The following is a 17696-nucleotide window of genomic DNA, read 5'->3' as shown; positions in this document are numbered from 1 at the left end:
GCCTCAGGGTCATGAGCATTGCTATTTGTGTGCCACCACATTTCCCTCATCTGGATGCTGGAGTCCACCATGGGAGTCACTCACAACATGCCTGATCCAACCCAAGCCTCATACATAAAGAGCTCACTGCTGTGTTGGCACTTGGAGTTTCCTGGTGGACCCGTCACTTGCTTGCTTACACATCCACTCTTGTTGAGGTCTGAGCACGGATCCCACAGCAAGCTTGGAATCTGGACTGGAGTGCAAGCCAGGCACAGACTGGCAGGCTGAGTAGGCGGGCTGCCTCCTGTAGCCAGCCTGGGACTGAGTGAGGCCCAGACAGAAGTCTCTGGGTGGCAAAGTGGCAACCAAAAAAAAAAAAAACGCTGCATTAATATTGCCTATTTTCTTATGATATTGCCAGAATTAAATTGTAGAAGAGAGTCTATTGAATTGGCTTAAAGAAAAACAAGCATATTTATAAACTAAATATTTTCTCAGAAAAATAAAAACTAACCCCCAAATTTTCAAGTATACATGTCTTGGGTAATTTTTGGTAAATAAAAATTTTGTTGTTTTAAGAGAGACATATCCTCAAGTGTTCTCAGCTTTAAATATAATACAACTTTTTTTACCTAGGTTTCCTGATAAAAAGCTTATCTTATCACTATAATATAAAATTTTTCAGCAAGAAAATTAAGATGATTGCAAGCTATTTAATGTCTCATCTCTATGAATAATTTAAGCATAATTGTTTTAATAAGTTAAGCTAAATAGATGTATGCAAAATAAAATTCCTATATGAAATATGTCCTCCCTGTACCAGAAGGTTTAAACATTTTTATCACCAAGAATGGAAAGTTGAGGCTATACAAACATTGATTCTCATGCCTAGCCCAAAAATTCCTAAGACAGATATGTTTTTCCTCATCTACAGTTCCTTATCAAAGACACTTTGAACTGTTAGTAAACATGTTTTATGCCACATTGACAAATTTTACTATGAGAAAGCACATGTTTCTTGAAATTATGATTCATAGGTTGTTGATCTACAAATTGCTACCAAGAAAGATGGTTCAAAATTCCTGGCTTCCTAGTGTTCACTGGAAACTAAGGTCACTAGGGGTTAAGAATTCTAATTACTATATGTAAATAAAATTGTTAGAAATGATAAGGGAAACAAGTCTATACACAAGTATAAAAGGGATTTGTGTTTTTATACCCAAAAACTATAAAGTATGAAGATGTTTTGTTAAGGGAAGAAGAAAATAATTTTTCTGACTGGTTCTAAAATGAAAAAAGGAAAAATGTATGATAAAACTGAATGGATAGGCCTGGCACAGTGGCTCGTACCTGTAATCATAGCACTTTGGGAGGCTGAGGTGGGTGGATGGATCACAAGGTCAGGAGTTCAAGAGCAGCCTGGCCAACATTGTGAAACCCCATCTCTACTGAAAATACACAAAAAAATTAGCTTGGCATGGTGGTGGTCACCTGTAATCACAACTACTCAGGAGGCTGAGGCATGAGAATCACTTGAACCCAGGAGGTGGAGGTTGCGGTGAGCCGAGGTCATGCCATTGCACTCCAGCCTGGGTGACAGAGCAAGACTCCGTCTCAAAAACAAACAAACAAACCTGAATGGATAAAGAAGTTAAGAGTTTGTGAAGGATGAATCTTGTGAAAGGAATTTTATGTATGATTTAGTTAGATGAGCTCAGAAAGGAATTAGTTATAAGTTTTTCTAAAAAGGGGAGTATTAACACCCAGAATATACTGATACGAAACTAGAATTTGTTCCCTTGTGTTAAACAACAAAGTTTTCTTGGAATTTTGGTCTACTCTTAAAAGGAAATTATGAAAGGGTTTTCTTTATCTTTTAGTTAAATGGCCTAGGCAATAGAAAACAAAGATTCTGTGTTTTACCAAGATAACTTCTTGCACTTCAAGTAGTCTTTACCAGGTTTTTGTTGGCTTGTGAAAAATGTCTTCTTTATTGAAAAAACTAAGATTTTTCTACAACTGGCTTTCTGTATTTGTCTTGGAAGCCTTTAAATTATGACTTTGATTAAATTAATGATGATCGCACACAGTAGCCTGTGATCCTATTTTGATCCAAGGTTTCACATACGCCATATTTTTGACATATATTCAGAAATCAAATTTAAATTAAGTATTTTTTTGACCTCAGATTAACCTTAGAAGTTTTCAGGTGTGACTTTGGAAACATCAAAAAGATATCTGTCTTAGCGAAGAGAGACATTAAGCTAATTTGGGTTATTCTATTTATTAAATTATGTGAAAACATTGCTAAATAAGTAAGTCCAAACATTATTTGAATTATATTTGTATAGATGTGTTATTATGTGTTCCAGAAATTATACGTATTTCTTAGAAATCTAATCATACTACTGTACCAGGTAAGTATTCCTGGAACTCTAAGGAAGAGACTGATTGATTCGTCAAACTGCTAACCAAAAATCAAGTATAGTAAGAGTTAATTATATACTAAGGAAATGCATTGGCTGATTTTTATGCTAAGTCAGACAGTACTGAAATTGTTATGAATTTTATAATACAAATTCAAGTCAAATTACCTATAATAACTATTTAATAAACAGTGCTACATGCCTGATTTGGAGGGAAAAAAAATCTGGCATTTAAAAATATGTAAATTCAGTGTTAAGTGGTGACTTATGGAGAGCTTTGATGGCTGCCTGATCTTTCCTGACTTGTTAAAGTTTTCATTGTTTAAGACTCTACGCTCTGACTCATTATGGAGTAGATAAGATGATACAAATCATGAAAAGAAATGGAGGAGTGACTTTCTAAAATTGCTGAAGTGATTTATAACTGGTGTTTGGGTTGTCAAATCCATAATTCTGGTAAGAACATAACCTCAGCTGATACATTTTCACCACTTACTGGATCACTTGAACATTTACAGAGGGATTTTACTCAATTGCCAACTTTGATGTCTTTTGTCTGTTTGCATAAAAGCTGTCCTGTGCAAGAAGGCTGATGCTATAACAGAAGCAAAACGATTATTAGAAAAGGTGTTTTTTTATGGGGCATGCCAGGAGAAATCTCCAACAATGAAGGTATTCATTTTACTAGAAAAATATTTAAGTGTTAAATAACATATTACAAACACAATGGCATTAAGCAAAGCTAACTGAATCGAATGGATGGCCTTGATCAAAGTTACTACTGATTGACGATCCACTAGAAAATATAGATTGATCCCTTGTGAAATAATTACTAGAAGGCCTATGCCCCCAATAATTGAACTTCATGTATCTCACACTCATGAACTCTGAAAGGACTCAATATTGAAAGACTTTAATGGATTATGCCAAAGTAAATTTTCTCCAGGTAAAAGCAGCCCTTTTTGAACCACCAGCAGATATCTGCTAGACCATTCATGATCTAGAGCCAGCCCATCACAGCTGGGCTTCAGTTAATCACACGGTGCTAACTGATCAGACCATGTCCACATAAGGCATATGCCTTATGATATCATGCCCAAATAAGGCCAATGCCCAGCTATAACCAATTACTCTGCTTCTATAGAGCAGTAACTGTTTTTTCTACAAGTACTATATAGCCATGTTGCTGAGTGGAGGTCCCTGAATCTCTCTCGTTTCTGAGTGCTACTAATTTATGAATGATTTGTTCTTCTAGTAAACTCTGCTAAATTTTATTTGTCTGAAGTTTTCGATTTAACAGAAAAACAATGTGCAGACTGAGAGCTACAGCTGCTGCCAAGGTAAAAACTTTTACTGAGCCAGTACTGACATGAACAACTGTGAAACTGTTATCTCAGGTTTCCAGTCTCCCTCTAGCTGCTCCATTGGAAGACACTAAACAAAGAGAGGACTGGCAACGGAAAGCTATATTGTGTCGATACCCATCCTTCTTATGACAAAGCACACTGGAAAAAGGAAGGAGTTTGAAATTGAGAAACAGCACATGTACACACATAATCCATGAGCCCTGCCTTTGCTTAGGAAATATGAGACTAATTTCATGAAACATAAAACACTGAAATTGCTTAAAGTAGTGTAAAGTATTAATATTCTAGTACTAAATTTTTCATTTAATGGCTAATGTTTGTGATTCTTAAATATAACAGATCTCTGAAAAAAATTTTTTTTCAGCAACCTCTGACATACCCAATAACATTTCTACTGCCAGGTCTTTAAAAATTAACAGGTAAAAATTTTCTTTTTTTTTTTTTTTATTGCATTTTAGGTTTTCAGGTACATGTGAAGAACATGTAAGATTGTTGCATAGATACACACATGGCAGTGTGGTTTGCTGCCTTCCTTCCCTTCACCTGTATCTGTCATTTCTCCTCATGCTATCTCTTCCCACCTCCCCATCCCCTCGTCCCTCCCCCATTTCCCCCCAACGGACCCCAGTGTGTAGTGCTCCCCTCCCTGCGTCCATGTGTTCTCATTGTTCAACACCCACCTATGAGTGAGAACATGCGGTGTTTGATTTTCTGCTCTTGTGTCAGTTTGCTGAGAATGATGGTTTCCAGGTTCATCCATGTCCCTACAAAGGACATGAACTCATCATTTTTGATGGCTGCATAATATTCCATGGTGTATATGTACCACATTTTCCCTATCCAGTCTATCATTGATGAGCATTTGGGTTGGTTAATTGTGTTTATTTTCCGAAATATATATTTTTACTATTTTTTTCTAAAATAAAGTTTAAACATTTTTGCTCTTTGTTCATAACTGAAAGTTGAACATTTTGCATCTCTTTATTAGGTGAAGTTTGAACAGTTTGCTCTTCTCTCTTAGGTGAAGTTTGAACAATTTGCACTTTTTTAGATGACTTTTTTCCTCATCGTTCTTTTCTTTCTTTTTTCTGTGTATAATTGAAAGCAAAATTAACAAACAGCAAATCAAAAGAGAAAAAGGAATTAAAAAATTACTATCAAGAAAATCCTTTTGCACAAGACTTTCATCTTCTTGGAGTGGGGAGGGCATGGGCCACTATCAACACTATCTCCAGTGCCCTATATCAGGCAGTGAGTATTTTCAGCCTTTGGTTTCAGTGGCACTAATGTTTATAGTTGCAGATTCCTCTCATACTGCAGGACTTAGAAGAACAAGTAATTTTCCAAAATGATATGAACACACTTCCTGTTAACGTATACTTGTTCTGGACTATATTCTGTGCTACTTTTCACTCCACCAATATCAGTTATTGTCGTGCCCAGATGCAAGTCAGTTTTGTAGCAGGTAACACCACTGATGTGAGTTCAGTGCACAGCAGAGTGATCTCTCAAATGGAGAATTTATTTCACATTCTCACACTGGACTCTCCCACACAAGATATCTGAGATATTATATCTTATGTATCCGGCTTCAAATACCACAGTGACTAGAATGGTCACCTCGGGTATTAATTTCTCCGTAGGAACTCTGATTTGTACTGTTTGCTTCCTTGCTAAAAATTTGTCTACACTGTTAATAGTTAATACATCCCTTTTCATAGCAGTAGCCACTTCCCATCAATGGATCCTCTTCTACACATTCATATCTTCTGGACAATTGTGTGAATTTCTGTTGAAACACTATGAGATAACACATTCATTGTTCTCTTCTCTGCACATATTGCCTGATAGCATGAATTAGCAGTCTGCATCAAAGCCCAGAAGCACAGGCAGCCTCAGATTTCACAGTGTAGTTTGCTAAACGGCATGGATATTTTGCACACAACTGTAAGGATCTATAGTCACATTTCTCTCCTTCTTCAACCACACCATTCCCACAGCACTCCTCTGTGATGATGCTCTCTGGATTTGAGTTACACAAATCATGCTTAGATTAAAAACCTGACCAACATAGAAAAATTTCTGTGTCTGAATAGACTTGTCTTAGATATTCTTTTTTTCTTTCTTTTTTTTTTTTTTTTTTTTTTTTTTTTTAAGACAGGGTCTTGCTCTGTCTCCCAGGCTGGAATGCAGTGGTGCAATCATGGTTCACTGCCAGCCTCACCTTTCCAGGCTTAATAGCTCAATGCCCATCTTAGCCTCCTGAGTTGCTGGAACCACCACATCTGGATAATTTTTGTATTTTTTTTTTTATTGTAGAGATGGTGTTTCACCAAGTTGCTCTTTATGTTCTTGAAAACAGCATCCATGTTCCATGACCACAGGAACAATCTTTACCACAATTCTGCATACCAAACATATGACCTAACTCGTGTGTCAACAGCAATGCAAATGATAAAACTTCAGTACCTTGGAACTGTATAACTCCACAATTAAAACTGATATTACAGGTTGAACCAATAACAGTATAGGATAATAATGTACTCTGTTGATCCTTTACTGCAAGTTCTACAACACCATCAGATATGTAGAAATTAAAGCTATTTATTTTCATTTGCAAAAGTTACAAAAGAATACATAGGTCACCTGCTGTTAGTTTATTTATTCCAGACCTCAAGTACAGTTAAAATCGTGTTAAGTTCTATTGCAGTATTAAACAACATTTAATTTGTTGGCAAAAACTATTATTTCCTCCTGCCTAAGAAAGGTATTACTTTCCAAATAATGAATGGAGTGTTGTCTACCACTATTCCCAATTAAAAAAAAAAATGTGTGTGTACTCCAGCCTCATAGCCACTTTGCTTCAGAGTGGAGATATTACACTCTTGAAATTTTAATTGTCTTACTATATTTTCTGTTAATCCACATTTCATGGTTGGGAATTGTGTCTCCTCACTGTCCATCATTTTTATACAAGATGCTCAAATGTGGCAGAAAGCCTTTTGGGTGTAATTTCATAAGCAATGGAATTTATCCGTAGTATTCTTGAAAACTCCCAAAACAACTGCTAATAGCAACCAGGGATTCTGAATCCTTTTCCACAAAACCATGATAGCAGCAGTCATTTCAGACAATAGGGTGATTGTCGAGGAGAGCACTTTGGTCTGTGCAAGTGAACAGTGGAAGGTGTTTGGAAATCAAAATCCTCTTGACCCTGATGTGGATAATGTGTCTCTTATTTCCAAACTGCAAGCTACAGGAGAGCCAGCTTGAAGGATTAATACCACTACCAATGCAAGTTACCCACAGGGTTATCACGACTTCTGGGGGGCTGTGGTCTTGTGCCCAATCTGGGCCCATCCAAAAAGGAACAGAAACACCCTCTGTGAGAGCAGCAGGAGTGTGATCCTCATATGCAGCAGAGTCTCACCTGCAGCCATTAAGGAGTCACCATGATGGAGCTATGAATGAGAACAAAAAGGAGGGGAAGGCAGGAGGCAAGATTGATCTGTCTTCCTCCTTTGGTTGGTTTTCTGCAATGCTGACCCTTAGTGGTCTGTTTTCTGGCAGTCAATCTATCAGAGCAGCTAAATTAAAAAATAAAATAAAAATAAAAAGGGCAGACACATAGGTGGTGTTATAAATAGGCCAGGGTGAAGGAGAAGCAGGAAGGTATGGGTGAAGATGGATTAGTGTTTGGCTCAACACGTGACTCAATATATAATACTACACTGGATTTCCTCTTAAACATTGGTGAGGCAAACTCAGACTGTATACTAAAGAATGACAATTAGCTGCCAGTTGACAAATCCTGAACCCAGGTGAAGGACACATGGATTCACTGTGCTATTATCAAAATATTTGTATATGCGTGAACATTTTCATAAATATTTAAAAGGAAAGGCTCTTAATCCGAAGCTGAACATATATCTTGTTTTGATGAGGGAATCTTAATTTATACATATTGAATTGGAATAAATATCAATGTTCTTCCTTTCAGTGTCAAGTGATACATTATTTAGTTGCATTACTCTGGATAGATGTATAAAAAATACTTTCGTATTTTTTCATGTTTCTTAATATATATTTCCATGCAACAAATAATTATTTGCAATATCCTCACCTCTTCCAGTCAAGCTAAAAAGTATCAGTTGTTCTTCAAAAACAGTCGTATTTACAAAAATAGTGGTGGATATCTTTGTGGAATAACACATTTAACAAAAATGGAATTGAATAAGGAAGTACCATGTGTCCACAGATAGATGTTACTCAAAGATATTTATATTAGTTATACTCTTAATAAAAACAACAGTTTTCAAAGTCTTTGAGTATGCAAAATGAAAAAAGAAATCAAGCAGAAAACTTCTAGATCAAATGTACAAAAGAGTAATTTAAATTATAAACACAGAGAATCATGGCCCCTCAATCAATTTCCAGACCCCAGAATCCTTTGAATGAAGAGGAGGCTGGGTCCCTTTGAGGAAGGATCCCACTACATTACTGACAATTTATGCAGTGAATCTTTCTCCAATCATTCCCCAAGGAGACCTTTAGCCCTTTACCAGGGTAACCGTGCATTGGAGAATGGGACTACTGGACACTGGCTATGAGCTGACATTGATTCCAAGGGGACCACAAATATCACTGAGGTCCTCTAGTTAAAGTAGGGGCTTATCGAGGCCAGGTAATTAGTGGAGTTTTAGCTCAGGTCCAACTTACACTGGGTCCAGTGGGTCCCCGGATTCAGCCTGTGGTCATTTCCCCAGTGCCAGAATACTTAATTGGCGTAGACATTCTTAGCAGCTGGCAGAACCCCTATATTGACTCCCCTACTGCTAGGGTAAGTTCTACTAGGTGGGAAAGGTCAAATGGAAGCCATTAAAACATCTACCTAGAAAAATAGTAAATCAAAAACAATATTGCATCCCTGGAATGATTGTGGAGATTAGGGCCACCACCAAGTACTTGAAAGTCACAGGGGTGGTGATTCCCACCACATCCCCATTCAATGCTCCCATTTGTCTTGTGCAGAAGACAGATGAATCTTTGAGAATGACAGTGGACTATGCTAAGCTTAACCAAGTGGTGATTCCAACTGCAACTGCTGTACCAGATGTTGTTTCATTGCTTGAGAAAAGTGAAACATCTCCTGGTATCTGGTATGCAGCTATTGGCTTGGCAAATCTGTTTTTTCCATTCCTGTCCATAAGGCTCACCAAAAGCAATTTGCCTTCAGTGGGCAAGGCCCGAAATATACCTTTACTGTTCTATCTCAGGGGTATATCAACTCTCCATCTTTGTGTCATAATCTTATTCAGAGATACCTTGATCACTTCTCACTTCCACAAGATATCACACTGGTCCATTACATTGATGGCATTATGCTGATTGAAGCCGGTGAGCAGGAAGTAGCAAACACACTGGACTTATTGGTGAGATATTTGCATGCCAGAGGATGGAAAATAAATCTGACTAAAATTCAGGGACCTTCTACCTCAGTAAAATGTCTAGGAGTTCAGTGGTGTGGGGCCTGTGGAGATAATTCTTCTAACGTAAAAGAAAAGTTGCTGCATTTGGCTCCTCCTACAATCAAGAAAGAGGCACCATGCCTAGTGGGCCTATTTGGATTTTGGAGGCAACACATTCTTCGTTTGGGTGTATTACTCCAGCCCATTTATCAAGTGATCCAAAAGGCATCCAGTTTTGAGTGGGGTCCAGAACAGGAGAAGATTCTGCAACAGGTCCAGTCTGCTGTGCAAGCTGCTCTGCCACTTGGGCCATATGACTCCACAGAATCAATGTTGCTTGAAGTGTTAGTGGCAGATAGGGATGCTGTTTGGAGCCTTTGGTAGGTGCCTATAGGTGAATCAGAGCAGAGACCTCTAGCATTTTGGAGCAAGGCCCTGCCATCTTCTGTAGACAACTACCCTCCTTTTGAGAGACCGCTCTTGGCCTGTTACTGGGCTTTGGTGGAAACTGAATGTTTGACTATGGGTCATCAAGTCACTATGTGACCTGAACTGCCTATCATGAAATGGGTGCTTTCTGACCCATCTAGCCATAAATTAGGTAATGCACAGAAGCATTTCATTATCAAATGGAAGTGGTATATATGTGATCTGGCTCAAGCATGTCCAGCAGGCACAAGTAAGTTATAAGGGGAAGTGGCTCAAATGCCCGTGGTCTCCACTCCTGCCACCCTGCCTTCTCTTCCCCAGCCTGCACCAATATCCTCATGAGGAGTTCCCTCTGATCAGTTGGCAGAAGAAGGGAAGACTAGGGCCTGGTTTACAGATGGTTCTGCACAATATGCAGGCACCACCCAAAAATGGGCAGCTGCAGCACTTCAGCCGCTTTCTAGGACAACCCTGAAGGACAGCTGTGAAGATAAACCTTCCCATTGGACAGAACTTGGAGCAGTGCACCTGGTTGTGCACTTTACATGGAAGGAGAAATGGCCAGATGTGTGATTATATACTGATTCACGAGCTGTTGCCAATGGTTTGGCTGGATAGCCTGGGATTTGGGAGAAGCATGATTGGAAAACTGGTGACAAAGAAATTTGGGGAAGAGGCATGTGAATAGAACTCTCTGAGCAGTCAAAAACTGTGAAGATATTTGTATCTCATGTGAGTGCTCACCAACAGGTGACCTCAGCAGAGGAGGATTTTAATAATCACATGCATAAGATCCCTGTTCTGTGGACACCAATCAGCCTCTTTCCCCAGCCACCCATCATCAACTAATGGCCCCATGAACAAAGTGGCCATGGTGACAGAGACAGAGGTTATGCATGGACAGCAACCTAGACTTCCACTCACCAAGGCTGACTTGGCTAAGGACCCTCCTGAGTTCCCAATTTGCCAGCAGCAGAGACTGAAACTGAGCCCTAGATTTGGCACCATTCCTTGGGGCAATCAGCCAGCTCCCTGGTGGCATGTTGATTATATTGGACCTCTTCCATCATGGGAAGGGCAGAGGTTTGTCCCCACTGGAACAGATACTTACTTCCAAATATGGGTTTGCCTATCCTGCATGCAAGCAATGCTTCTTCCAAGACTATCATCCATGGACTCACAGAATGCCTTATTCACCATCATGGTATTCCATACAGCATCGCCCCTGATGAAGGCACTTACTTTACAGATAAAGAACTGTAGCAGTGGGCTCATGCTTACAGAATTCACTGGTCTTATCACGTTTCCTATCATCCTGAAGCAGTTGGATTGACAGAATGGCCTTTTGAAGTCACAATTACAATGCCAACTAGGTGACAATACTTAGCATGGCTAGGGCAAAGTTCTCCAGAAGGCTGTGTATGCTCTAAATCAGCATGCAATATACGGTACTGTTTCTCCCATAACCAGGATTTGTGGTTCCAGGAGTCAAGGGGTGGAAGTGGTACCACTCACCATCACTCATAGTCATCCACTAGCAAAATTTTTGCTTCCTGTTTCTGTGACATTACATTTGATGGCCTAGAGGTCTTAGTTCCAGAGGGAGGAACACTGCCACCAAGAGACATAACAACTATTCCATTAAACTGGAAGTTCAGATTTCCATCTGAACACTTTGGGCTCCTCCTACCTTTAAGGCAACAGGCTAAGAAAGGAGTTACAGTGTTGGCTGGGGTGATTCACCCAGACTATTAAGAGGAAATCAGTCTATTACTCCACAATGGAGGTAAGGAAGAGTATGCATGGAATACAGGAGATCCATTAGGGCATCTCTGAGTATTACCATGCCTTGTGATTAAGGTCAATGGGAAACTACAATAGCTCAATCCAGGCAAGACTACAAATGACCAAGACTCTTCAGGAAGGAAGCTTTGGGTCACTCCACCAAAATAAAACCCAAACAAACAAAAACAAAAACAAAAACAAACAAAAAAAAATGACCTGCTGAGGTGCTAGCTGAAGGCAAAAGGAATACAGAATGGGTAGTAGAAGAGAGTAGTCATCAATAGCAGCCACGACCACAGGACCAGCTGCAGAAATAACAACTGAAATTGTCATGAGTATTTCCTTCCCCTTTTGTTAAAACCATTTTTGTCCATTTTTGAGCATGTATACACTTGTATTAAGAAAATGTCTTCGGCCGGGCATGGTGGCTCAAGCCTGTAATCCCAGCACTTTGGGAGGTCAAGGTGGGTCGATCATGAGGTCAAGAGATCGAGACCATCCGTCAACATGGTGAAACCCCATCTCTACTAAAAATACAAAAATTATCTGGACATGGTGGCATGTGCCTGTATTCCTAGCTATTCGGGAGGCTGAGGCAGGAGAATTGCTTGAACCCGGGAGGCGGAGGTTGTAGTGAGCTGAGATCGTGCCACTGCACTCCAGCCTGGTGCCTGGCGACAGAGACTCTGTCCAAAAAAAGAAAATATCTTCATTTTATTTCTTTTGTCATTTAACATGTGACATAAGATTTATTGACTTCATATCACCATTCAAGTATTGTTAATTTTATGTAATAATATTTGGTTTGGGGATTGATGCCTTTCCAGTTGTCTTATGTTAGGTGCAATTATGACCTTATAATTGTCTTTATTTGAAGACTGTGTAGGATCTCAAGACATGTGTATGGGTTCAGATTGACAAGGGATGGACTTGTGATGGTTAATACTTAGTGTCAACTTGATTGAACTGAAGGATAGAAAGTATTGATCCTGAATGTGTCTATGTAGGTGTTTCCAAAGGAGATTAACATTTAAGTCAGTGGGCTGGCGAAGGCAGAGCCACCCTTAACTGGAGTTGCCATAATCTAATGAACTGCCAGCACAGCTAGACTATAAGCAGGCAGAAAAATGTGAAAAGAGACTGTTCTAGCCTCCTAGCCTACATCTTCCTCCTGAGCTGGATGTTCCTGCCTTTGAACATCAGACTTCAAGTTCTTTCGTTTAGAAACTTGGACTGGCTTTCTTTGCTCCACAACCTGCAGACGGCCCATTGCAGAACCTTGTGATTGTGTGAGTTAATACTTAACTATATATAGATAGATAGATATAGATAGATATAGATATAGATATAGATATAGATAGATGTACATGTATACATATATATGTGTGTGTGTGTGTGTGTGTGTGTGTGTGTGTGTGTGTGTGTGTGTGTTGGAAAAAACAGCAAAAGAGAATGGACTTACAAAGTGCCTACATAAATTGATTATGAGTAACATACAAACAAGGAACAAACTGGAAGGCTGCAGGAGGCCTCTGAGGAGGAAGGCCTTTCCATGCATCATGTTCCAGTGCAGGATGACCTAGGCTCTATTTCCAAAACATTGTACTCAACGACATAAAATCCCTTCATAGCACTATGACGTAGCCAGACTTGTAGGCTCCTTGTAAGGCCCACGTTCCACCAACTGCATGTAGATAATAAGCTAAAGATAACCACACGTTCTTGTTTTGTGAAACTCTCAAACTGCCACTGTTTTCAGTCCTTAGGATGCCACACCAGTTCTGGCTCCCTGATTCACTTCCAGCTCACTGATTCACTCCACCATTACTCCACCCCTACCCTATAGATCAGAGTGATTGTAATCAATAAATAGTGTGGATGATCAGAGCTCAGGGCCTTCACTGTCTCCTCCAAAGTAATGAGTGATGGTCCCCTGGTCTCACTATCTCTCTTAATCTGTCTTTTTCTCATTCCTTTGTCACCACCAAACACGGGGTACCCACTGGTGATGCATAGGGCTGGTTCCCTACGTGTGTGTGTGTATTCCATTAGTTCTGTCCCTCTAGAGAATCCTGACTAATATACCAATCCACCACTGATGGGCACCTAGGTTAATTCCATGTCTTTGTTGCTGTGAATAGTGCTATGTTTCATCTCATTTTATAATCAAAGGAAGCCAGAAGTTGAAAGAGAACTGTTATTGTTATCCCACCCTATTTTGAAGTAAACTGTCTATAAGTTTAAGTAATTTTTTCAGAGAGAGTGAAGGGCAATGGTTAAAAAAAAAAAAAGAAAAAGAAAAACATATAAACATAAATATTAAAAGTAAATTTAAAAAAATAAAGGATATAATGCCTTTTCACTCCTGCTTCATCCATGACACCAAGATTAGTACTATAACAGAGCTCAGTCAGAAAAAGGGAAACCACATGAGTGATTTTGGAGGAATATACTTAAATATAAGTAACCAAGTAAACAGAAGTTGAAGAACAGAACAAGTTAAGGTAGGCACCATGCTACTAATTGGCTACCAAATATAAACTAATTGCAAAAACAACAACAAAAAGATTCAATTCATGAAGTTAAGTAGCAAATGGAAAAGACAGGTATTAGTTGAACCTAGAAGACAGTAGGACTGGCCCCATGGATCTCAAACTCAGAACTCCAACAACAGGTATTGCTCAGCTGCTGTTGGAAGTTTGGGACATAGGTAAAGAGCTTGAAGAGCTGGAATCCAGAACCCTGAGTGTAACACACCAGACAGCAGAGAATGATTTTTTCTGGAGTGAGATTTAAAAAGTAGGGGGCTATCAAAACCAAGTACTGTTACCAGTGTAAAATCTATTATTCAGGAAACACTGATATAAACAGGAAGAAAACAGATCTCCCAGATTCCTAATTTCCAATTCATTCTTCCTGTTGCAAAACCCTATAGGAAGAGGGCTGGTCAAGCAGAAATATGGTTCCTATAAAGCTGATTGAAAACAAAGAAAGGATTTGGAAGCTGAGAAACAACAAGTTAAAAATGGGTACACCACATATATGCTATGGCTTTTTTAGTAAATATAAAGTGGCAAGTTCTTGAGAAAAATAAACTTTCAAACTATTTAAAACAATGAAGCATAAGTAGAAACATACTAGGAATTATTTTTTTAATGTACCTTGTCTGGATACAGTTTTTTGAATTGGGACTGATTGCTTTTGTTTCCCAGTTTGACTCTGGGAAGGCGTCACCCGAGGTTGACTCTGGGAAGGTGTCACAGGAGGTCGACTCTGGGAGGGTGTCACCCGAGCTTGACTCTGGGAAGGTGTCGCCCGAAGTTGACGCTGGGAAGGCATCACCGGAGGTCGACTCTGGGAGGGCATCACCCGAGCTTGACTCTGGGAGGGTGTCACCCGAGGTTGACTCTGGGAAGGCGTCACAGGAGGCTGACTCTGGGAAGGTGTCACTCGAGGTTGACTCTGGGAAGGCGTCACCAGAGGTTGACTCTGGGAAGGCGTCACCAGAGGTTGACTCTGGGAAGGGGTCACCAGAGGTTGACTCTGGGAAGGCGTCACCAGAGGTTGACTCTGGGAAGGTTGACGCTGAATTTTTTCCTCTTCTTTTGCAGATAGAGGCTGAACATCTTGCTGTTTTTTCGTAGGCTTTTTCTTTTTACAAAGTCCATAAAGAAAACAGAATAAAATAAACAAAATAATAGGCAACAATATACACAGAAAACAAAACTCTTTCTTTCTTCTCTTAGGGGGTGGGCCACTGTCAACACTACCTCCGTAGCCTTCTATCAGGCAGTTGGGAGGGTCCCACAAGTAATTGCAGTGACAGTGATGTTTGTTGTTGCAGATACCCCTCTTATTACAAAATGCAGGTGAGCAATTGCTATTCAAGATGTTTACGTGGACACAGTGCCTATGGATGCATATATGATCTGTCCCACACTCTGTGCCATCTTTCACTTCACCAATATCAGGTCCCTTCATCCCAAAATGGTAATCAGTACTCCAGCACATTATATCCTTGAAGCGAGCCCCAAGCACACTAGAATGATCATGCAAATCGGGAATTTCGGCCACATTCTCACACTGAATTCTTCCACACTGGACATCAGAGCTGTTACATTTTATGTATGTAGCATCTTTGATACCACAGTTACCAACACGCTCACCTAAGGTGTTCAATTGTGCATAGCAAATCTGTCTTGCAGTCTTTGCCCCTGCGCCAAAAATCCTCTGACACTGTTCATTGCGGTCATGACATCTCTTTTCATAGCAGTAGGCCTTCTCCCCACAGGGAATTCCATCTTCCACATATACATCATCTGGGCACTCATGGGAGGTTCCATTGCACCATTCTGGAAGATCACATTCACTGATCTCCTTTCTACACACTTCCCCTGATGGTAGGAACTTGCAGTTTTTGCAACAAAGTCCAAAAGCACAGGTAGAACCATCAGTCAGAGTGCAGTTTGACAGACAGCAGGGATCTTTTGTGCAACTCTTTAAAGGTCCACAGTCACATTTCTCTTCTTCTTCAACAACACCATTCCCACAGCGCTTCACACTAAAGATGTCCTTTGTGTATAGATGTTCAATCAAACACCTTGACCGTCCTGCAGTAGACCAAAAATAACCATAACTGCAATTGCTAAATTTAGTTGTTAGTGGGTTAAATTCATGCATTACGCATACATGGTGTGAACACCTACATGGATAAATATCATGGCTCATGCCCAAATTATGACCTAGATGATGAGTCACTGCAACTGCAAAAGGACCCAAAGTTTTGTTCATGAAAGTAACAATTGCACAACTACGCTGTGGTATGCACATTCCTCCCTGAACTGCTAAGCCACTTAACCCTCTTAATCCTAGATCTGTGAAAAGATGTGTGGCATCAGGTTGTAGCCGGGGATTAATGTTCTCCAACTTCCACTTGCAAAATAGGGTCACAGATTTCCTTACATCATCTACTACAATGGGATTTTTGTTAGTCCAGATCTCCAAACCAAATAATAACACCTTCAGACCAAGTACATCCAAAATGGAATCCACTACATTAACAATAACATATAGATCCTCCATCAACTTTGACTCATTTCTTTCATAACGAATGTATAGATAATTATCGATCACAACGACAATTTCAATAATCTTAAAATGGATCCACCAGTTATCGTAAGAACTTTGCTTCAGAGTGGAATTATCAATTTCTTCAAATTCTATTTGGCATGTTATTTCATTTTGCATCAATCCAGATCTCATGGTTGGAAACTGTTTTTCCTCATTGTCCATCTTATACACCAGATGTTCAAGTGTGGTAGAAAATGCTATGGGCTTGATTTCATAAGCAATGTCATTTATCTGTAGTATTCCTTGAAATCCCCCAGAACAGGTACTGAGGGAAACCAGGGATTCTGAGTCCCCTTCCACATAACCATGATAGTAGCAGTTATTCTGGACAAAAGGCTGGTCTTCAAGGATAGCACCTTGGTCTGTATAAGTGAACACAGGGAGGTGTTTGGAGATCAAAAGTTTCTTAACCTTTATGTGGATAATGTGTTTCTGGCCGCCAAAGTCCAGGGCATAGGAGAGCCAGCCTGGAGGTTTCATGCCTCTGGCAGTGCCAGTTAACCTCACAGGAATCACCACATATGGGGTGCTGTGATATTGGGGGTGCTCATCCTGGATATGTCCAGAACAGGACAGAAACACCCCAAGCCAGTACAGCAGAAGTAACGTCTTCATGTTCCACAAGCCTTCAAATCACAGTGATTTTGAAGTCACTGCTATGGAAACACTGATCCAGAGGAGAAGTCAGGGCTGGAGTCACAGGAAGTATGGCTCCTTCTTCTGAGTTGGTCAGTGTGTGGTGCAAATCATTAAAAATCCATCTTCTGGCAGAGTTGAACCATCAGAGCTGCAGCACTGTAAGTAAAACGAAAAGCAGCACATGGATGAGTGTGATTATAAGAGAATACAGTGGGGAAGGGGAGAAAGGGAAAAGGATCAGATAAAGTGATTAATGCTTTGATCAAGGAATGACTCAAGAAATTGCCTAGAATTTGCTTTTAAATATTGATAGGGAAAAGGGAATAGGGAGTGTACAGAAAATAGAACGTGGCCATGCATGGATGGTCATTGAATACGATGATGGAAACTTGAATCACTATACAGTTCTTCATATGTAATTATTTGCAAATATTTTCACAATAAATAACTTAAACAAAACATTCTTAAGG

General features: G+C 39.8%; 1 protein-coding gene and 1 pseudogene across 1 annotated transcript; one reads left to right on the top strand and one right to left on the bottom strand.

The window, feature by feature from the left end:
• Nucleotides 1-8359: 8359 nt before the first annotated feature.
• LOC141583847 (uncharacterized) lies at nt 8360-11257 on the top strand (annotated as a pseudogene).
• A 3335-nt stretch (nt 11258-14592) lies between these two features.
• On the bottom strand, nt 14593-17202 carry ADAM29 (ADAM metallopeptidase domain 29). The gene has a single exon (XM_039468459.2). The coding sequence runs from the start codon at nt 17200-17202 to the stop codon at nt 14602-14604; it is 2601 nt and encodes an 866-aa protein (XP_039324393.1). The 3' UTR covers nt 14593-14601.
• Nucleotides 17203-17696: the final 494 nt, after the last annotated feature.

This window comes from Saimiri boliviensis, chromosome 3 (assembly GCF_048565385.1).
Source record: "Saimiri boliviensis isolate mSaiBol1 chromosome 3, mSaiBol1.pri, whole genome shotgun sequence".
Classification (NCBI taxonomy): Eukaryota; Metazoa; Chordata; class Mammalia; order Primates; family Cebidae; genus Saimiri; species Saimiri boliviensis.
The sequence above is the reverse complement of the archived record's forward strand: the minus strand, read 5'-3'. Positions and strand labels throughout refer to the sequence as shown.

Coding starts and splice junctions, on each gene's coding strand:
- ADAM29 (XM_039468459.2), bottom strand. CDS start 17,202: ATGAAGACGTTACTTCTGCTGTACTGGCTTGGGGTGTTTCTGTCCTGT.